At 37.5% G+C, this 17,502-nt stretch overlaps 3 protein-coding genes across 3 annotated transcripts in view; 2 read left to right on the plus strand and 1 right to left on the minus strand.

The window, feature by feature from the left end:
- The first annotated feature begins 44 nt into the window (after positions 1 to 44).
- On the plus strand, positions 45 to 417 carry LOC6563276 (DNA-directed RNA polymerases I, II, and III subunit RPABC5). The gene is made up of 2 exons (XM_001990024.3): positions 45 to 171; positions 251 to 417. Exons 1-2 carry the CDS (start codon positions 77 to 79, stop codon positions 357 to 359), a joined length of 204 nt encoding a protein of 67 aa, XP_001990060.1. The 5' UTR covers positions 45 to 76; the 3' UTR covers positions 360 to 417.
- LOC6563275 (methionine aminopeptidase 1) lies at positions 372 to 1,784 on the minus strand. The gene is made up of 3 exons (XM_001990023.3): positions 1,561 to 1,784; positions 767 to 1,504; positions 372 to 695 (listed from the first exon to the last, which is right to left on the minus strand). Exons 1-3 carry the CDS (start codon positions 1,712 to 1,714, stop codon positions 463 to 465), a joined length of 1,125 nt encoding a protein of 374 aa, XP_001990059.1. The 5' UTR covers positions 1,715 to 1,784; the 3' UTR covers positions 372 to 462.
- Positions 1,785 to 3,234: 1,450 nt separating this feature from the next.
- The window catches only part of LOC6564459 (dorsal-ventral patterning protein tolloid), a 36,199-nt gene continuing 21,931 nt past the window's right edge, over positions 3,235 to 17,502 (plus strand). Inside the window, exons 1-2 of the mRNA XM_001990022.2 lie at positions 3,235 to 3,386; positions 14,157 to 14,769. Coding sequence (XP_001990058.1) covers positions 14,349 to 14,769 — 421 coding nt within the window. The 5' untranslated portion in view covers positions 3,235 to 3,386; positions 14,157 to 14,348. The remainder of the gene's footprint in view (positions 3,387 to 14,156; positions 14,770 to 17,502) is intronic.

Consider the following 17,502-nt stretch of genomic DNA (forward strand, 5'->3'; position numbering starts at 1 on the left):
TACTGCTGTCAAAAAGAAGTAAAATAAATGTGCAGAAGACGCTAAATAAAATAGACGCTTAACTGGCAGCTAAATTATGATTATACCAATTCGTTGCTTTACCTGTGGCAAAGTGATTGGCAACAAATGGGAATCCTACCTGGGCCTGCTGCAGGCCGAGTACACGGAGGGGTAAGCCAAAAGGCGGAGTTTTCTCGCCGATCAACCCAAAACAACAATAAATAACCCACAAAAATATAAACGTTTTTAGTGATGCTTTGGATGCGTTGGGGCTGAAGCGTTATTGTTGCCGCCGCATGCTGCTGGGACACGTGGATCTCATCGAGAAGCTGCTGAATTACGCGCCACTAGAGAAATGAAGCTAAATTTTGAAATACAAACTTTTAATTTTATTGTAAACTCAAAGAAGAAAAAATAAGAAAACAACAAAAAAAAAGAAATGAAAACCAATCCTTGGCAACTTTACATTTTGTCCATGAACCAGGGTTGCCCGTTGTTCTCACGGCGCTTCGTGAGGATCTCACAACCATTGTTGGTGACGAGCAGCGTTTGCTCAAATTGGGCCGACAAAAGGCCATCGGCAGTGACAGCAGTCCAATCATCTGGCCAGGATTCCGCCTTCTGCACTCCCTCCGAGATCATGGGCTCGATGGTGAAGCAGTGTCCGGCAGCCATGACGCCAACGGCCGAATTCTCTATGGGATCGGATGAATGAATTTGTATATTACTAGTTGAATCTTGTGTGTAATTTGAGTTGGAGACTCACTGGCATAGTGGGGCACATTGGGAACGGTGTGAAAGACGCGATGAATACCATGTCCACAATAGCTACGGACGACACTGAATCCATGGGGCGCCACATACTTTTGGATGACGTTGCCAATCTCACGATACTTGACACCCGGACGCACTAGCTCAATGGCCTTGGCCAATGATTCGTAGGTGATGCGCACCAGTTTCTTGTGCTTTTCGGCGACTTCGCCGACGAAGAAAGTCTCGTTGAGATCACCGTGAAAGCCACGATGATAGACAGTCACATCGATGTTGCAGATGTCGCCATTCGCCAAGGGACGCTGATCGGGTATGCCGTGGCAAATCACCTCGTTGACGCTCGTGCAGCACGACTTGGGGAAGTTGTAGTAGTTGAGGGGCGACGGATAACAATCCCGCTCAATTGCCGCCTCATGGACGAGTCGATCCAATTCATCCGTCGTCACGCCCACCTCAATGCCCTTGGCACCCTCATCCAGACACTCGCGTCCCAGTCGACCAGCCACACGCATTGCCTCGATCTCCTCGTCGTCGAGCACCTTAATCTTCGTGCCACGAAGTGCCTCCTCCGAGAGGGACCTGCCCGCCGGATGATCGGCATAATCTGGTCGGCCAATGGATTCGGGCACAGCTCGCTTGGGCGTCTGTGGAAAGGGACGCAGTTTGCCCGTGAAACGGAAATGCGGCCACGGATTGTAGACGCCATCATTGACCGCAGGCTTCTCGCCACCAGCTGCAAAGAGTTATCCACATTTTATATAAAAAAAATGATTTATTACGATGATTTACCAGCCAAGGCATGGATGACTTTATGCTCCTTCCAGAATCCCTTGAAGCATTCCTGTGAGCAGAAGAAGGAGCCCTTGATACCCAGCTTGAGGCACGTTGGACATTGCAACGTTGCCTCTTTGTTGCAGTTCGTAGTTTCACAATTTTGCGTCATCTTAGTGCCTGCAAAATTTTTGTGCTTAGAAAATGTTTTACTCCGAAGGCAACTAGTTCGAAGCAACGCCGTCAATAAATTTATATTGTTTGACTACAAAATGTTATCGATATTTTCTAGCCGTTAACACAAAATTGATAACACATGCGATGTATTTTTTTTCAAAATCAAAACTTTTAACGGATTTATTCATTGGGCAAAATAATTTAATTTTTTTTTTTAAATATAAATTGACAATCTATTTTTTACTATTTAGTGCGAGTAGCCTTTGTTCATGTTCAATGTATATATTATATGTATTTATAATATGATAAAGTCAATCTGCATTTTCTTTTATATGAATGAAACTATGTATATAAAATAAAATGTTGGACAAATCTTAAAAATATATTATTTCTTAAAATTTGCAGCAATATAAACCACCGTCACACGAAATATTTTAAAGATTTCTTTATTAAGTACGTTTTTTTTTAGCTTATGAAAAAGTTTTTAGAAGTGGAAGACTCTGTGAAACATAATGATTTCCATACAGAAAGTGTAAGTGGTGTTGTTATTTGTTCTGTTTTTGGCACTATTCCCCTAAAATTAAAAGAAAATATATATGTTGATAAGCATAACAAGAACATTACTATCTTTAACGTTTAGGGAAAATATTTAGCATAAAATTGTTAATCACCATTTGAAAAAATTGTGAAACTTATTGTTTATTTTTTATGTTTTTTTTTTTTTAAATAAGTAATAGTGTTAACTAATATAGTGATATTTTCTCACAAACATTTTTTTATATTCTTACTGGATAGTTTTTTAAATTATGTAATATTTAATTTAATAGTTTTTTTTAATTGTGGTAATATTTAACAAAATGTTGTTTAATACCCTAAAATTTGAAATTATTATTATTTTTTTTTATTTTAAGCATATATATTTGAAAAATATGTGCTAAATCGGATCTGAAAGGCGAATGGCCATATGAAATTATAATGTACTTCTTTCAGTTATTTAGCTCGTAATAAACTATTTGCAATCATAATTGGCTTAATAAACGAAAATAATTCTTAAGATAATTCACAGATACACGTACACTGTGGTAAATATGAACAATAATTGTCGAGCACTCTCTTGTTTGTATTGTTTATTTGTTTATATTTAAATATACCTAATTTCATAATAGATCTCTGTTACATATAATCTATAATTTAAATCGCAAACAATTTCATCTGACACATTCAAGGAGCTAATTATAGCGAAAGATTCTACAACTTAATTGTGATAAAGAATTGATAAACAACAAATATTACACAAACACATTACAACATGTAAACAACACAATATTCCAAAACAAGCTGAATTGATGTGGATTCAAAAATGAAACGGATTTTGAGCGACGGCAGCTGTTCTCAGCGCATGCCCTGTGCATTCTGTGCATGGGTGAGTGTCTGCGTGTGTGTGCGTGTCTGGGGCATCGTTTGCTCTGTTTATGTTTGAATCTCTCAAAGCGCGAGAATCTGTCGTCGTGAACGGACGTGTCTTTGATTGTTGCGGCGAAATCCGAAAACCAAAAAAAAAAACGTATCCGAAGAATATTACCAATAAACTCGTTTGATCGCGAACCAAATACAAAAAAAAAAAAAAACGAAATAAGGGCCAAAAAGGATACCTTTGGCACTCAAGTGTATGTTTTCCAAACGTGAATAAAAATAAAAAAAATAAAATTTAACATGCCATACTAAATAATATAATCTGTAGCATCCTCTTCTGAGGCAGCCACAGGTGAAACATAAAATAAAATTCTTATTTTTCAATTGACATCAAACAAATTTTTGGCAATAGCAAACACAAAAATGTTGGGATATAATTAATATGTATTATGTATCTGTAGGTGTGTGTGTGAGTGTGTGTGTTGTTGCCATACAGATCGGTCCGTCAGTCGTTCTGTGAATTGATCAGTTTGTCGCGATCTTTGCACTCGCCGTTCGATCATTCTATGCTCTCTTTTTCTTTCTCCTTATCAGTTGATGCTGCTATTGTTATTGTTGCTTCACTTTCTGGGCAAACGCAAACAAGAAATAAGTGAACAACACTGTTGCTGTTGTTGTGGTGTTGTAGTGCTATTGTTGTGCTGTTGTTGTTGCTGTTATTGTGCTGTTGTTGCTACTACTGCTACTGCTGCTGCTGCTACTGCTGCTGCTATAAATAACAGTCGGCACGCGGCTGCCTCGTCTCCGTGTGCACTGTACGCTATATCCCTCCTGCCCCATCACTTTACTAACCCCCCACCCACTCACTCACTCGTATCAACAGCATCGTCATTTTACGCTGTGGGTGTTTTGCGCTTTACGCTTTGAATTATCCCACTAACTGACTGGATGACCGATTGACTGACTGATTGACTTGTCGCGTTGTCCATTTTCCGTTTTCACACACAAACACACACACACACAGAAGCAAGCGAAACGCAAATCGTCAATTGTCAATGGTCGTCATTCTAAAGGCCGCCTGCGTAATTAAAATATAATCTGCCTCTCTGCCGCTGCTTCTGCCTCTGTCTCTCTCCCTCTCTCTCTCTCTTTCTCTATCTGTCGCTTGCTCGCTCGCTCTCTTTCAGCGTGTTTACTTCTGCTTCTGTGCACATTCAAATTTACACACACACAAGCAAACATACATATGTGTTTTTTATGTATATTGTGTGTTTTTTTGTTCAGGCTATTGCAATACGGAACAACGTCAAAAGTCAAGGTACCACAGTCGACGCCAGCAGCAGCTGAGGCAGCGACAGCAACGAACTTGCACTGCTTTTGATGCTGCTGCTACTGATTCTGCTTTGAACTCGATCGCAGACAAAGATTGAACGAATAAGGATCGCGCACATTGTTCTTCTTTTTTGTTGCTCTTGTTTATTGTTGCTGTTGTTGTTCGACTGCATTTTTTTTTTGGCCAAACGATCGTTGCTGTTTGTTTGCCCAGCGGCGGCAATTAAAGGTAAAAACACAGAAACATAAACGCCGCCAGGCGAACGCGTATTAGACTTAATTGGCTCTGGTCTCCAGCTTTTTCTCATCTTCTCGCTATTGCTCCTCGTCTGCTTATTCTTCTTCTTGCTGCTCCTTTGCTCAGAATGTACATACACTCAGAAAAAAATCAATCGCTTACATTTCTATATTTCACGGTGAATTTTTCTCAAATTTAAAAAAAAATTTATAGAGATTCATTGAATGAAGAATTCTTATAGCAGCTTTTTTGATCCTGGACTAAACTTTTTATCGATATATTTAGAAATTATTTCTAAAAAACCTTATATTTTTTTAAGGAGATTATCATTTAAGGACGATTTAGTAAAACCAAAGGCGATTTTTTCTGAGTGTACTCATATGCTCATATATGTATATGTGCGTATGAATATATATGTGTGTGGCACGCATTTGGCTGACTTTGTTCTCTTTTGCCTGATGCTTTTGTCAGTTAGATGAAAATTTATGCGTAGCAGCAAAAAATCGAAAAAAATGAAATACCACGAATATATGTATGAAATTCAAAGTGTAGTTTCCGCTGCCGCCTTTTCCAGCGCTTCAACACTTCCGCTTTGCCCGAAAATCAACTTCCGCTGGCAAACAATTCACAGCATGAGTTGGGGGAATGAATGGGTGGGCGGCTGTAGATGACACTGTCGACGCTGGCTGCTGCTGCTGCTGCTGCTACTGCCTTTTTGTGGCAAACGCAGCTCTAGAGACGCATATTGATATTGTTGCCAGGTTTCTTACGCTTGACTGCACTCACTCACACACAGACATAAACAGACCCACACACACACATACATATATACCCACACATAGACACACACAATCATACAAGATTTAAGCTGCTGCAAACGCATTTCACTTTTGCTTCACTGGTCCTGGTCCTCTTTGAGTTCCCTTGCCCTTTGGTCCCGGTACACAATTTGTGGCATCTTCGCCAGCTTATTGCCAACCGACGCCATTAAGCGTTTCATGTTTCATACCTCACGCCTGCCCCTCTTCCTCCTCCCTCCACCCTCCCCCCACACCAAGCAGCAGCAACAACCAGCAACATTAAAAAATAGCTCGCGTATGCAATTCTGAACAACACTTGGGGGTTCTGCGACATTTTATTTCATTTCATTTCACTTAATATTTCTGCCAACTACGCTTTTGAATAAGGCATACATTTTACCGTCTTTCGCTTCTAATCGCTGCTCCTCTACTTCTGTGTATTTTTCATTATTTTTTGCGCCTTCCACGCACTTCTACTTCAGCCGCGCGTGCCTAATATATATATATATATGTATATATATATTTTTTGTCATTTGCTATCGCTGCAAAAGTACCAAAAATTAAAAACAAATTATGTGCCGCAGGTGATGGCGGGACCAGATAGCTGATTTGTGTCTGTTTGCGGCCCTAATCCATGGCATCCACGAGTATCTCGTAGTTGCCTGGTCACCGAAGTACCGATATCGTCTGTACACTCTGAGAATGAAAATAGATTTGCATTTTAAAAAGTCAGCACGCAAAATACTGGTAACTCATCTTATTCTTCAGAAATTATATTTCTAAATCGGAAGGTTGTGTCTTAGTAAAAACTAGTGTTTTTCTTATCTTAATTCCAGGGTAACATTATTTAAAATGTAGAAGGAATATGCCAAGTTTGCAAGTTATTATTATTTATATATTAGATTTTTTGTTACTTATAATATTATTATACTAAAGTATTTCAAGATTTCACAAATACAAACATTTTAGATAATTAATTAATTCATATGAAAATTAATGTTGAAATACAATCTCATGGCGATTTTAACTCGCAACAATATCTAAAGATCCAATTTCATTAATATTTTCTACATTTGAGAAAGGTATTTTATAAAAAATGTTTACATTTCTACTTTTTGAAAATATTTTCCAGAAATATATTTTGGAAAAACATAAACGAAGCCTCTATAAATATAATACATATTCTTTAGTGTATTTAGAAATTATTTCTAAAAACAAGAATATTCTTCTAGTTTTCAACGCGCTTTTCAGTTTGCTCCGACTTTTTTCCGAGTGTATCTGAAAGACATATTCAAAGCAAACGATTTGAGTTATTTTATGAATATTTGTATAGGTTCCTCAATCTGCTGAGTGGAGGCGCGTGTAAGCGCTGAATGCGTGTCAGCGCACAGCTGACGGAACATAATGCAGACGGGGCCAACCCCTGGCAACCCCTCTTTGCCCCTCCCCCTTCCCATCCTCTGATATGCGTGAACTTATTTGCCTTCGTATTTCAGTTCGTCTTCTGAACTGCTCTGCAGTCCTCGTCTGCTTGACATAAATATTCTGTTATCGTTTATGTTGTTGTTGTCCTTATAAAGCAAAGTTAATGATATGTCGCAAGTGGGTGTGCTTGAGTGACTGTATGTGTGTGTGTGTGTGTGTGTGTGTGTGTATGTCTGCGTATGTGGGTGAGGGCACAAGCGCACTTCTGCATGTCCATGTTCAGCTCCAGGCAACAATTTTTCTTTTTTCAGCATCATGTGTAATTAATTGGAATCTAAGAACATTTAATTTTTTTTTTGCTTTGCTTTGCTTTGCTTTTGCGCACCTTACCCTGGTGCCCACAAATTTCATTTCTATATTATTTATTATACTATTCTGTTTAACTCACTGGCTCCCCTTCCAAAAATGAGATATTCTCCTAACGTATTTAGATACGTTATTATTTAAATTCTCAAACAAAAACTTACTTTTGTTTATAAAAGAAGTTCTTAAGGATTTAAAAAACACAGGCATCTTCTCTTTATATAAAAAAGGAAAAACACACATACATTTTCTTTTGAATTGCCACAAGACCTTGTAATAATTTTTAAATGAAAACCTCAGCTATTTTAAATAGATTTACAAATGATTTTTTTTAATTGGATGTGCTATTGAACTTGCGTCGAAATAGATTTGATAAATAAGCAAGGAGTCGATTTAAATAAAACATTTAGGTAGTAGATTTTGATAAAAACCACTTTAAATAATATTTTTTATTCTGATGAATCTTGAATTTGCTTATACAAGTTGGGTTTTCTAAAAAAAATTAAGGACTAGGTTCTTCTAAGCAATGTTTGTTGATTGAATGTGATGGTCTTCTTTTTGTTTGACGTGAATATAATTTTTAAGAATTCATTGAAATTGGTAGGAGTTGATTTGAAATAAAATGTGTTTGTTCTTTTTCTGGAAAAACCTTGAATTTTCTTTTTAAACTTGGTGGTCTTCAATCCGTTCTTCAGACCGTTTCAACCTTATTTGTGCCGTCACTTGCACATGCTTGCTGATTACATGAAAAAAGCATTTAGTAGGGCAAAAGTTAATACTTCAATCACTCTCGGCTTTTTTTCTTTACTTTCCCTTATGCGGCCATTTCTTTGCCCATCTTTTGGGTTCGTACAAATTTTTGTGCGCCATTCAGTGGAGCGAGAATTGAGAAGCGTCTGCAGTCACTTTTATTTGCCAAATTAAAAGGATTTCATTTGCTTTTCATATTTGCATTGGTTTTTATCGCCGCTGCCAGGCAGGCAGGCTGCGAGGCGACCGGTTTTGGCCCAGTGCCGATTTTCCCACACAATCACCATAAAAAAGGAATCTCGGAGTCATATTTTCAGCCCGTCGCTTTCCCATTTATTTTTTTTTTTTTTTTTTGCTGCTGCTGCCATAGTCCTTGGCAATTGTTATTTATGAGCGGGTGTATTAAATAGAAACAGCAGCAGCTGATGAGACCCGGTATTCTAGTGTAGCGAATTCCCAGTCCGCTCATCATTTGCCGTTGTTGGTATTAATTATTTCTTAACGTCTGTGTTGCTGCTGCTGCGGCTGTGAGGCGACTATGTAAATACTTAAATTGCATTATATATAGTTCATAAACAGCTGGCCGAGTCCCTCAACCCGCCTCACCTTTAAATCCATATTTGTACTGCGGCTCTTTGCATCTTGCTGGTTTCAGTTACAGATAATGGCTCACAGGATGCCAGCAGCCAGAGGAGATGCAGAAGCAGCAGCAACAGCAGCAACGACATTAGTTGTCCTATCTGTCTGCGTTGTATTTTATGGTTGAACTTTATTTACATTCACATTGCTCTGGCCGGATAGAGCCAGACCCAGATTGGGCCGACTCTCGACCTGGCCAAAAAGGTGCAGCTTGGTTCGGCTCAGTGTTTTTTGGTTACAGTTGCAGGCCAACTGCGAGGCCACAGGTGCTAGCTGGCCAAGCTTAATTATTTGCCGTTGCCTGTGGCCGGGTCCGGGTCCTGGCTCTGGCTTCAGCTCTGGCTCTGGCCTTTCACTGGGCGTTTGCCTGACTATTTGTACGCTTGTTGGTTGGGTTATTTCTCTGTTTGTTTGCCCGTCCGGTTTACATTCTGCGCTTGTAAAGCATTTAAATCGCATAAAAGTTGCTGCTGAAAAGGAATGCGCTGCCTTCATTATATCCGGACAGCTGTCTGGCCATTTTTGGTTTTGCGTTCGTAATTGAAATTAACTCATTTTCATCCAGCTGCTGTCAATTTCCTGTGCTCTCCGCTTCTCTGCTCGCTTCAATAAGCGCCTGTTGATATGCAATACTTTTCGACACCGACATGAAAATCCGACAAACCGATTCGAGAATTAAATGCAAACAAATGCATTGATTTAAATTCTATACTGATCAATGCAGAATAGTTTATTACACGCAGTCCGAATATTACATTTTTGCATCTAGTCCTGATTAATTATAAAGTGTTCTTAAAAATAAAAGAAGAAACTGATTTATTTAGTGTGTTGTGTCAATCAGAGCAATATAATTTATGAAGAATGTTGATCACAAATGAAGACAATACAGATTTGTATACAATAGGTTATCTTTTGGCTGTTACTCAGACCATGGTTTCATTTGTCTGATCTGCATGAAGCAAATATTAGCATATGGCCAAAATTGCATAAGAATAGGCTATAATTAAATTTATTATTAAGAAATTATTAGAAACAATGAACACTGTTTAAATGTAAGAAAATGTTTTCTTCAATAAAGCAAGAGTGATCCGATACAAATGCTTTATTGCAGATTTAAATATGTAAACAATTCAAATTAAAATTTCTTTGCTGCTGCTGCTAACAAATTCAAAGAACAACATAAAAGGTTAATAGTTAGTAAAAATGTTAATAATAATGTTAATTGTTAATCTTAGTAATATTGCTTTTTTTAAATTTGATTTTTTATTGTTCATTGTTGCTATCCCAAAGAAATAAAATCAAAATTATAGCTTATTATCCCTTATACGCCAAATCGAAAGCTTATTTTAAATCCTGTTTTATAAATATTTTAAACAATTTAAACAAAATCACTTATGTATTTTTCGGATAGCACCATTTACATTTACGGGTTTTTATTATTTGTACAATTTTAAGAATAATATTCATTGTAAAATGAGCATTCTTTAGTAAAGCTGAAAATTATTATTTTCTAAATTAACCCAAGCTGTCCTTGAGAATTATAAGCGAAATCATTGATCAGCTGTTTTCAGTTTATTCGATATCGTTGTGCTTTCAGTGTATCTTGACAAGGGTATACAATTCATATCCTAGTAGATAGGCAGCAACGGACATAGTTTGCAACTTGAAATGTCAACTGTCAGTGCGACAGGGCAAATCAAAACGGAACAAACAATGAATGCGAGCCATTTTTGGAGGAGCTTGGGAGAAGGGCTCGTGTCAAGATTTGTGCTTGTAAAACACTAAAAATGACACAGACGAGACGAGGCGTGTAGGCAAGTAGATACAAGAGACAGGACTAGATGAGACGTGGAGCAACGATGCCACTTTACTGACTACACTACACTGAAAACTAAAAAGTTTTTCTCGTTTTTAGAAAAGAATATTATGAAGTCTTATATTTCTACGAAATCCTAAGCTATCTTAAATGTTTGTATGTGTGAAATATTAAAGTATTAATGTTTAATATTAAGATAAGCAAAAGAATATCTACTTTTAGAGTTCTGTGTACACACATTTCCAAATAACACTCTTGAAATTAAACAAATCTTTTTTTTAGTAAGAAAGACAATTGCTGAGTATTAACGTTACCCTTGGCGCCAAAACTGTGGAGATTTTTTAAAATTCATGGCGACCTTTTTTTGAGTGTAGCCTAGACTAAACCATTTCCGTTTGTGGATATCCCCGACCACTTTGCGCTTGTCATTGTCAGCTCGTGTAGTTTGAAAGTGGCGCGCACTTGACAAGCCTGATTGATGGCCTGACTGAGACTGTGAGAGAGCAGCAGGATGAATTTGAAGCTCATGCTGATGCTGAAGCTGTTCATCTTCGGACCTTATCTCACATAATTAAACTAAATGTGAATGTCCCGCTACATTTAGCATCATCGTCGTGCATAATCTTTTAATATCAGAGTCAAAGAAGAAAAAAATAAAGAAAAAATGCAAATAACTCGCAGACAAGAAACACATTCATCAAAAACATATTGCAAAGCTGTTGTTGTTTATTTATAACATTACGCAGCCGTGCAATGAAATTTTAATTTGTTTACGTTTTGCAACATCGTTGTCAAAAAATTTGACCTAGACCCACAGCTTTTCGCATTGCTCGCTGATAAGCGGAACAGGCCAATGTGGGTGCGGTGAACAGCCACTAAGTAGTCTGTAGAAAGTCCAAAGCACAAAGCAGTGCAAGCACCAACGGTTCCCTGAGCTGATGCTAAACAACTGGTTCATTTAAATATACACCTAAAAACCCGACTTGAATTTAAGAAAATCGCTATACTTTTGGGAAAATATACATCATTTCCAGGGGTTTTTTTTGATCTGTGAAGACAGAAATGTGCTTTTTGTTGCTCAAATTATTATTAATTATTACACTTTCCCTATTATATTTAAAAATTATTTCTGAAAACAAAAAATGCTCTTTAGTTTCAAATTCATTCCAAACTTACACCTAAGTAGTTCAAAATGAATCAATATAATTTTTAATTTAGCGCCGCAAATAAGGCTGGCTGCTAGTCAAAGACTCTCTGTCTGTTGCCAGTTGGTGCAGGTCCCCTGGTGACACATGCGGCGTATACGCAATTATGCGACTGAGCATTATGAAAATGGTTTCTGCTGGCTGCGCACCACGCACAAGACGAAACGAAATGAAATGAAATTAAGAAAATATGTTGCACTTTTTTTGTTGCTTGCCCCACAAATGTAGTAGTTGCTGTCACTATTGTTTGTGCCGCAGCAACTTTTGCCAAGGGTTCTTGCTGGAATTGTCTTTGGCTTTATTCGCTAGTTGTGCTCGCTGGCTAAGAAATTCGGGCATTCAGCACCCGGTCCACAAAAGCCAACTTAATTTGCCATAAAAACCCAGACCGGCACTTGATTTGCTTTGTTATAGTACTATTGCTGTTGCTGTTGCTGTAATTGTGGGTTGTGCGCGCCGGAAATTAAATGATTTAATGAAATTGCCAACATTGGCAGGGACCAGGTCCTGCAACAATAACAGGGCGATAATAGCCGACCCAGCATTTTAGTTAATTGAAAAGGTTTTCGTTTTTTTTTTTTTCTTTTTTGGTTTTATTTTTTATTTTTTGTTTTCAATTGCCAAGCAAAGTTTGTTTGAGGGCAGCGCGCGGAGCTACTGCTTTAAGTGATTTTTAATTACCTGCCATTGTGCGCATAGACAGGCAGGCACTCTTAGACAATGGACAATGTGTGTGTCACCTTCAGCTCAAATTAATTGAGTGCTAAGCCGATGACAGCCGGCGGCCGAATTCGCGTTTATGAGCCTGCTGGCAGATCACTGCCTGACTGCCTGACTGACTGCCTGGCTGCCTGCCTGAATCAGCTGCCATCCTGCCTGACTTTCCATCCACATTTCCTTTCTTGTCAGTTCCCACATTTTTCTTATCGAAATGGTACACCTCTTTTGTTTTTAATATGCCAGCACCGAGTCGTCTTCAAGTTGTGCACAGCTGTGAGCAAACACAACCCTATTCACATACACATTCACGCACAGACACAAACACACACACACACACACACATGCACACACACACACACACACATGCACACACACACACACACACATGTTCACTCACACAGCCGCTCACATATGTAAATTAGATGCCGGCTGTGCATTGATTGCTTCCAACTGCTGCTGTTCCGTTCCTGTTGTGTTTTGTTTGCACCAGTTTATTATGGTCGGATTGAACTAAATTTGTATAGACAACAATGCCGGGAAGGCATCTTGGCTTAAGGCTTAAAGTCCTCCCATAAACTCTTACTAAACATATGGTGCAAGTGCTGTTATTATTCGTTAAAGAAGCTCAAATTTACGACATAAGCTTATAATATAATGCAATTTCACAAATTTGTACTCTGTTGTGGATATCTTATTTGTCTATTATATTTCCTCTTATGCATATATTATTTATACTGGATTTTTAAAATGTCATATTATAATTTATAAAATCCTGTTAAACTTTCACTAAACATTCATTTGGAAATTTAAAAATATTCAAAATAATCACATAATTTATATTCCACATTTTAAATGTTAATTTATATTTTTTTTTTTTGTTTTTAAATTTGAAGCTTTACATTTTAATTATTATTATTATTGTTTATTAAATTATTATTTTATTTATTTTATTATTTTCTTTGTATTTTTTGTGCTGAAATTGCAATTTTAAATGCATTAAGGGATGTTGATTCTTAGCAATCAAATAATTGATTATCTCATACTAAATTATGATGTTGATAGCAATTAAATCAAGTATAACTCTACCTGCGGTCAAGATAGTGAAGATTGTAAATTTAGATGATATACTGTTAAAGGCTATCCTAAATATTATTTTGACTTTCCGTTACAATTAACAAAAACTTCGATTCCATAAAATAATATTGGAATTACGCATGCCTTAGCCACAGTGGACCGCATGTTAATTGTAAATATTTTCGATAGCGACAACACTCTAAACACACCAAAGGCAGCAATTATATGGTAATTTCATATTCTCCTATTAAATGTAATGTTCAGAGTTACTCAGCAAACTGTCGAGACTTATCTTTTTCCTAGCTATTACGAGCCACTTTTTAGTTTTTAGAACAGTGTTGATTTGAAGACATCAGTTTATTTCCATGGTTAATTCACGCAGCGAATCTTGCAAACTGATTAATAGGCATAAACAACAAATAAATTACGCAAGAGGTTAAGGTTATCATATATATTATATATATACACAAATTGTTTTCTATATTGTTATTATTGCGTATAAACATATTTGAATACTCTGTCGCTGGCAAGACGGCCAATTGATCGACCTCGCGCAATTCATTCGAATTGAAACGCAAACAAAATCGAGCCAGTTAAAGGCAATTCAACAATTAGCATTTTTAGACGCTCATTCAATACCTTTCTTTCAATTCCCATTGCAGGCCACGTGCAGGGCAAGAATGAAGTGCTCTTGAACCGAACACACACAAGCTGAATTGCAACCGATAAGCAAGAAGCAGAAGCGCTCAGCAAGAAGCGAAAGCAAAAAGCGCAAGCAAAAGCAAGCGAACGAAGTGAACAAAACGCGACAAGCGACTGACAAGCGCGAGAACGTGCAAAGCAGCCGCTCTTAGATGGCGTCGCGGCATAAACTTGCAACTGGACGCATTAGTCGCATTAGCCGCATTAGCCGCGTCATGAGCTATACGAATTACGCCCTGCTGATGGCCACGACGCTGCTGGTGTTAATCTCGGCACATGTCAAAAGCGCCAAGCTGCATGAGGAGCCGGCAATGGATGTGGGTGCAACCACGTCCATGGATAGCATTGCAACTGACAAGCATGCGCGTGACACCGACACCAAAGCAACAACTGCCACACATCCTTATCAGCACCATCAGCAGCTGCATCATGGCCACAAGACGCACGTGCATCACCTGGCTCCGCTGAATAATCGCCGGGCCTATCACAGCAAGTACAGCATCCAGCAGCTGCTGCAAATGCGAGTGACTCCAAAGGTGTCCAATGACATCGACATGGATCCCTGCAAGTCAGGTGAGTGACTTATTCCGCTATTCAAACTTTGATTTTGTTTTTTGTTTTTCTACCAAGTCCGAAGTTAATTCGCTTTGCAAAATATATTTTCTGTGGTTTCGCATTTCCGCTGCTTCAGCGCAAAATTGCTTTGGCGCTAAGTCAACCCCACAGCTATATCTAAGTATAGCTTAATACACTCAGATAAAATTTCGCCTTCAATTTGTCGCCAGGGTAACTCACCTTATTGTCAGAAAGTATATTTAAAGAAAGTTGGGTTGCGTCTTTCCAAAAACCAGTGTTTTGTTTCGTGGTGTGTCTTAATTCCTGGCTACAGTTTTCTAAAATCTGGAATGCCTTAATTTACAAATAGTTATTTTTTATGAGTGTACATACAATTTTTACAATAGCCTTTTTTAATTATATTAAATAGTTTATAAATTCATGGATTATTGGTTTCTAATTTGAGAAAGTTAAAATTTTACGATGATTCGAACTCGATAGCAAATTCCATTATTATTTGCTGAATTTCTGAAATGATGTATTCTAAAAATAGGTTTTTGCATGTCTACTATCTATAACTATATACATATATATATATATATTTTAATGCTTAAAGACAATTTTCTGGGCGATTTTTTTCTAAGTGTAGTACATACCTCTGCCAAATTTAACTCATGTCCATACATATGTACAATATATATATCTCTGCGGCATTTTGCGAAAGCTTTGAAAATTGACTTTGGGTTTCAATGTCTTAAGTTTGAGTAAAAGTGAAAAGTCTTGTAAACTTGAGTCAGACTCACGGTACGTTCTTGGCATACGCTGGGCTTCTCAATCGCATTCCCAACTGCTCACCCAGACCACATTATTTATGGGTGGCGGACACGCCTCCCAAACCGCCTCGGGCAACGTTAGTTGCACCGTTGAAAATTAAGCGCCATTGTAGCAAAGTCGACACTTGCCTCCTCAGAACAACTTGCTCGACTGCTGCTCAACTCAATTGAATTTACCTCGGTTTTTCAGAACGAAATTGACTGAGCAATGCCTCCAGAACGAGCATATCAATGGCTGTTGTGTTTATAAGTAGCTGTGTGTGTGTGTAGAATAACTTCGATGACTATGACGACGATTGCAATTTGTCTGCCACCAACTACGATGTGCTCTGTGGCCCTGGCCCCCAGTCAAGTTTATCTACGGGCATGCGACTGCGAGTGTCTCTGACTTATAAGTATTTGCGCACATCAATTGTCAAAAAGTTGGCTCCCTGCCTTATACTATAAGCAAACGATTTCCCGCCCTAACTGCCAGCGGCAATGCTGCGTCAAGTGGTCCAAGGAGTCGACATTGTGCCACACAATGGAACCCAAATACCATCCTGGAAAATTTCGCTCAAACATAAAATGCTTGAATTTTTAATTTAATAACATTTATAAAGCTTTGAAAAATATATTTAGAAGGCTACACTCGAAACAAAAATCGCACTGAATTTTCAAAATCCACCCTGAAAACTAGAAAATTTGTCTTCTAATTAGAAGAAATTTCAAAAAATGTCTTAGAATTAGAATACTTGATTATTAAATTTTCCGAAATAATCTTGTCGCCAATAGTATGTAGATTTTCTAGAATTAAAAACAACATTTTTCTGAGTGTATGCGCGTCTGACTATCTGTTTCTTCTGTCTCTGTTAATGCAAACTAGTATCTCAGTTTTAAAGCAATATTGCTGGCTACATTTTGTATGATAATTAAATTTTGCAAGACGGAACAAAACTTGCTTTCTTAATAACGAGGGTGGCTTATACACCGCCAAACTTTTGAAATATAAATATTACTCACTGAATATGGTTTTCACAGCGTATTAGAACTTAATTGAATTGTAAACTATAGTGATATTAAGCCAAACAATCGGCCTGAGAAAAATATAAAAACTTTTGAAATAATATAAATTAATTTGTGAAATAAATGTCCTGAAATGGATAAATTTTCTTCACTGTACCATCAGCTACAGCTGGCGACTGTCTGTCTGTGACTTCTATCAGGGCCAGACTGAAGGTCAGATTGTGTCTGGACGACTCATAAGTCAAATACACTCACAAACGCATGTATAAACTCATATTCGTGGGCGGTAAGTTTTTGGACTGAGATTCGCAAACTGTCGGAAATGAAAAAAAAAACAAAACAAAAAAAATTACGAGCCACTATTAATCAATGTCTGCGAATTGTTTTTGACACTGGTAATTTTTGTCATACTATCAATTAATAAATTGTTGAATTTCTTTGCTCCACAAAGTGGGTCACTGTGGATTTACAATGCACACTCACATACCCATATACATATACATACATAGTCTCACACACATGCAAGTAATATATGCAAATAGACGCAACAACAGAGGGGTAGAGGAAAAAACTCAAACACATTTTTCCTTGGGTTTCTTTACGCAACACAAAGTAAGCTAATTGAATTTTGAAGTGAGCTCGAATTCAATGTCCATCGTAGCATAAGCATGAGCTAAGTGCAACAAAAAAAAAAAAAAAAAAAAAAAAAACAAAAAAAAAATAGCAACAAGAGCTAATGGACTTACGTTAAACACATTAGAAATTGTAAATCGAAAACTTTATATTTATCAGCTGTGAAAGTGATTTTCTTCCGGTTTAATGTACCCAATGTAAATAACATTGAACAAATGTTTATTGCACAAGCGAAAATTGTTTACTTCAGAAGAATGAAAATGTAATGCTGCCAATCTTG

The sequence above is a fragment of the Drosophila grimshawi genome, unplaced genomic scaffold (genome assembly GCF_018153295.1).
Source record: "Drosophila grimshawi isolate 15287-2541.00 unplaced genomic scaffold, ASM1815329v1 contig_311, whole genome shotgun sequence".
NCBI lineage: Eukaryota > Metazoa > Arthropoda > Insecta > Diptera > Drosophilidae > Drosophila > Drosophila grimshawi.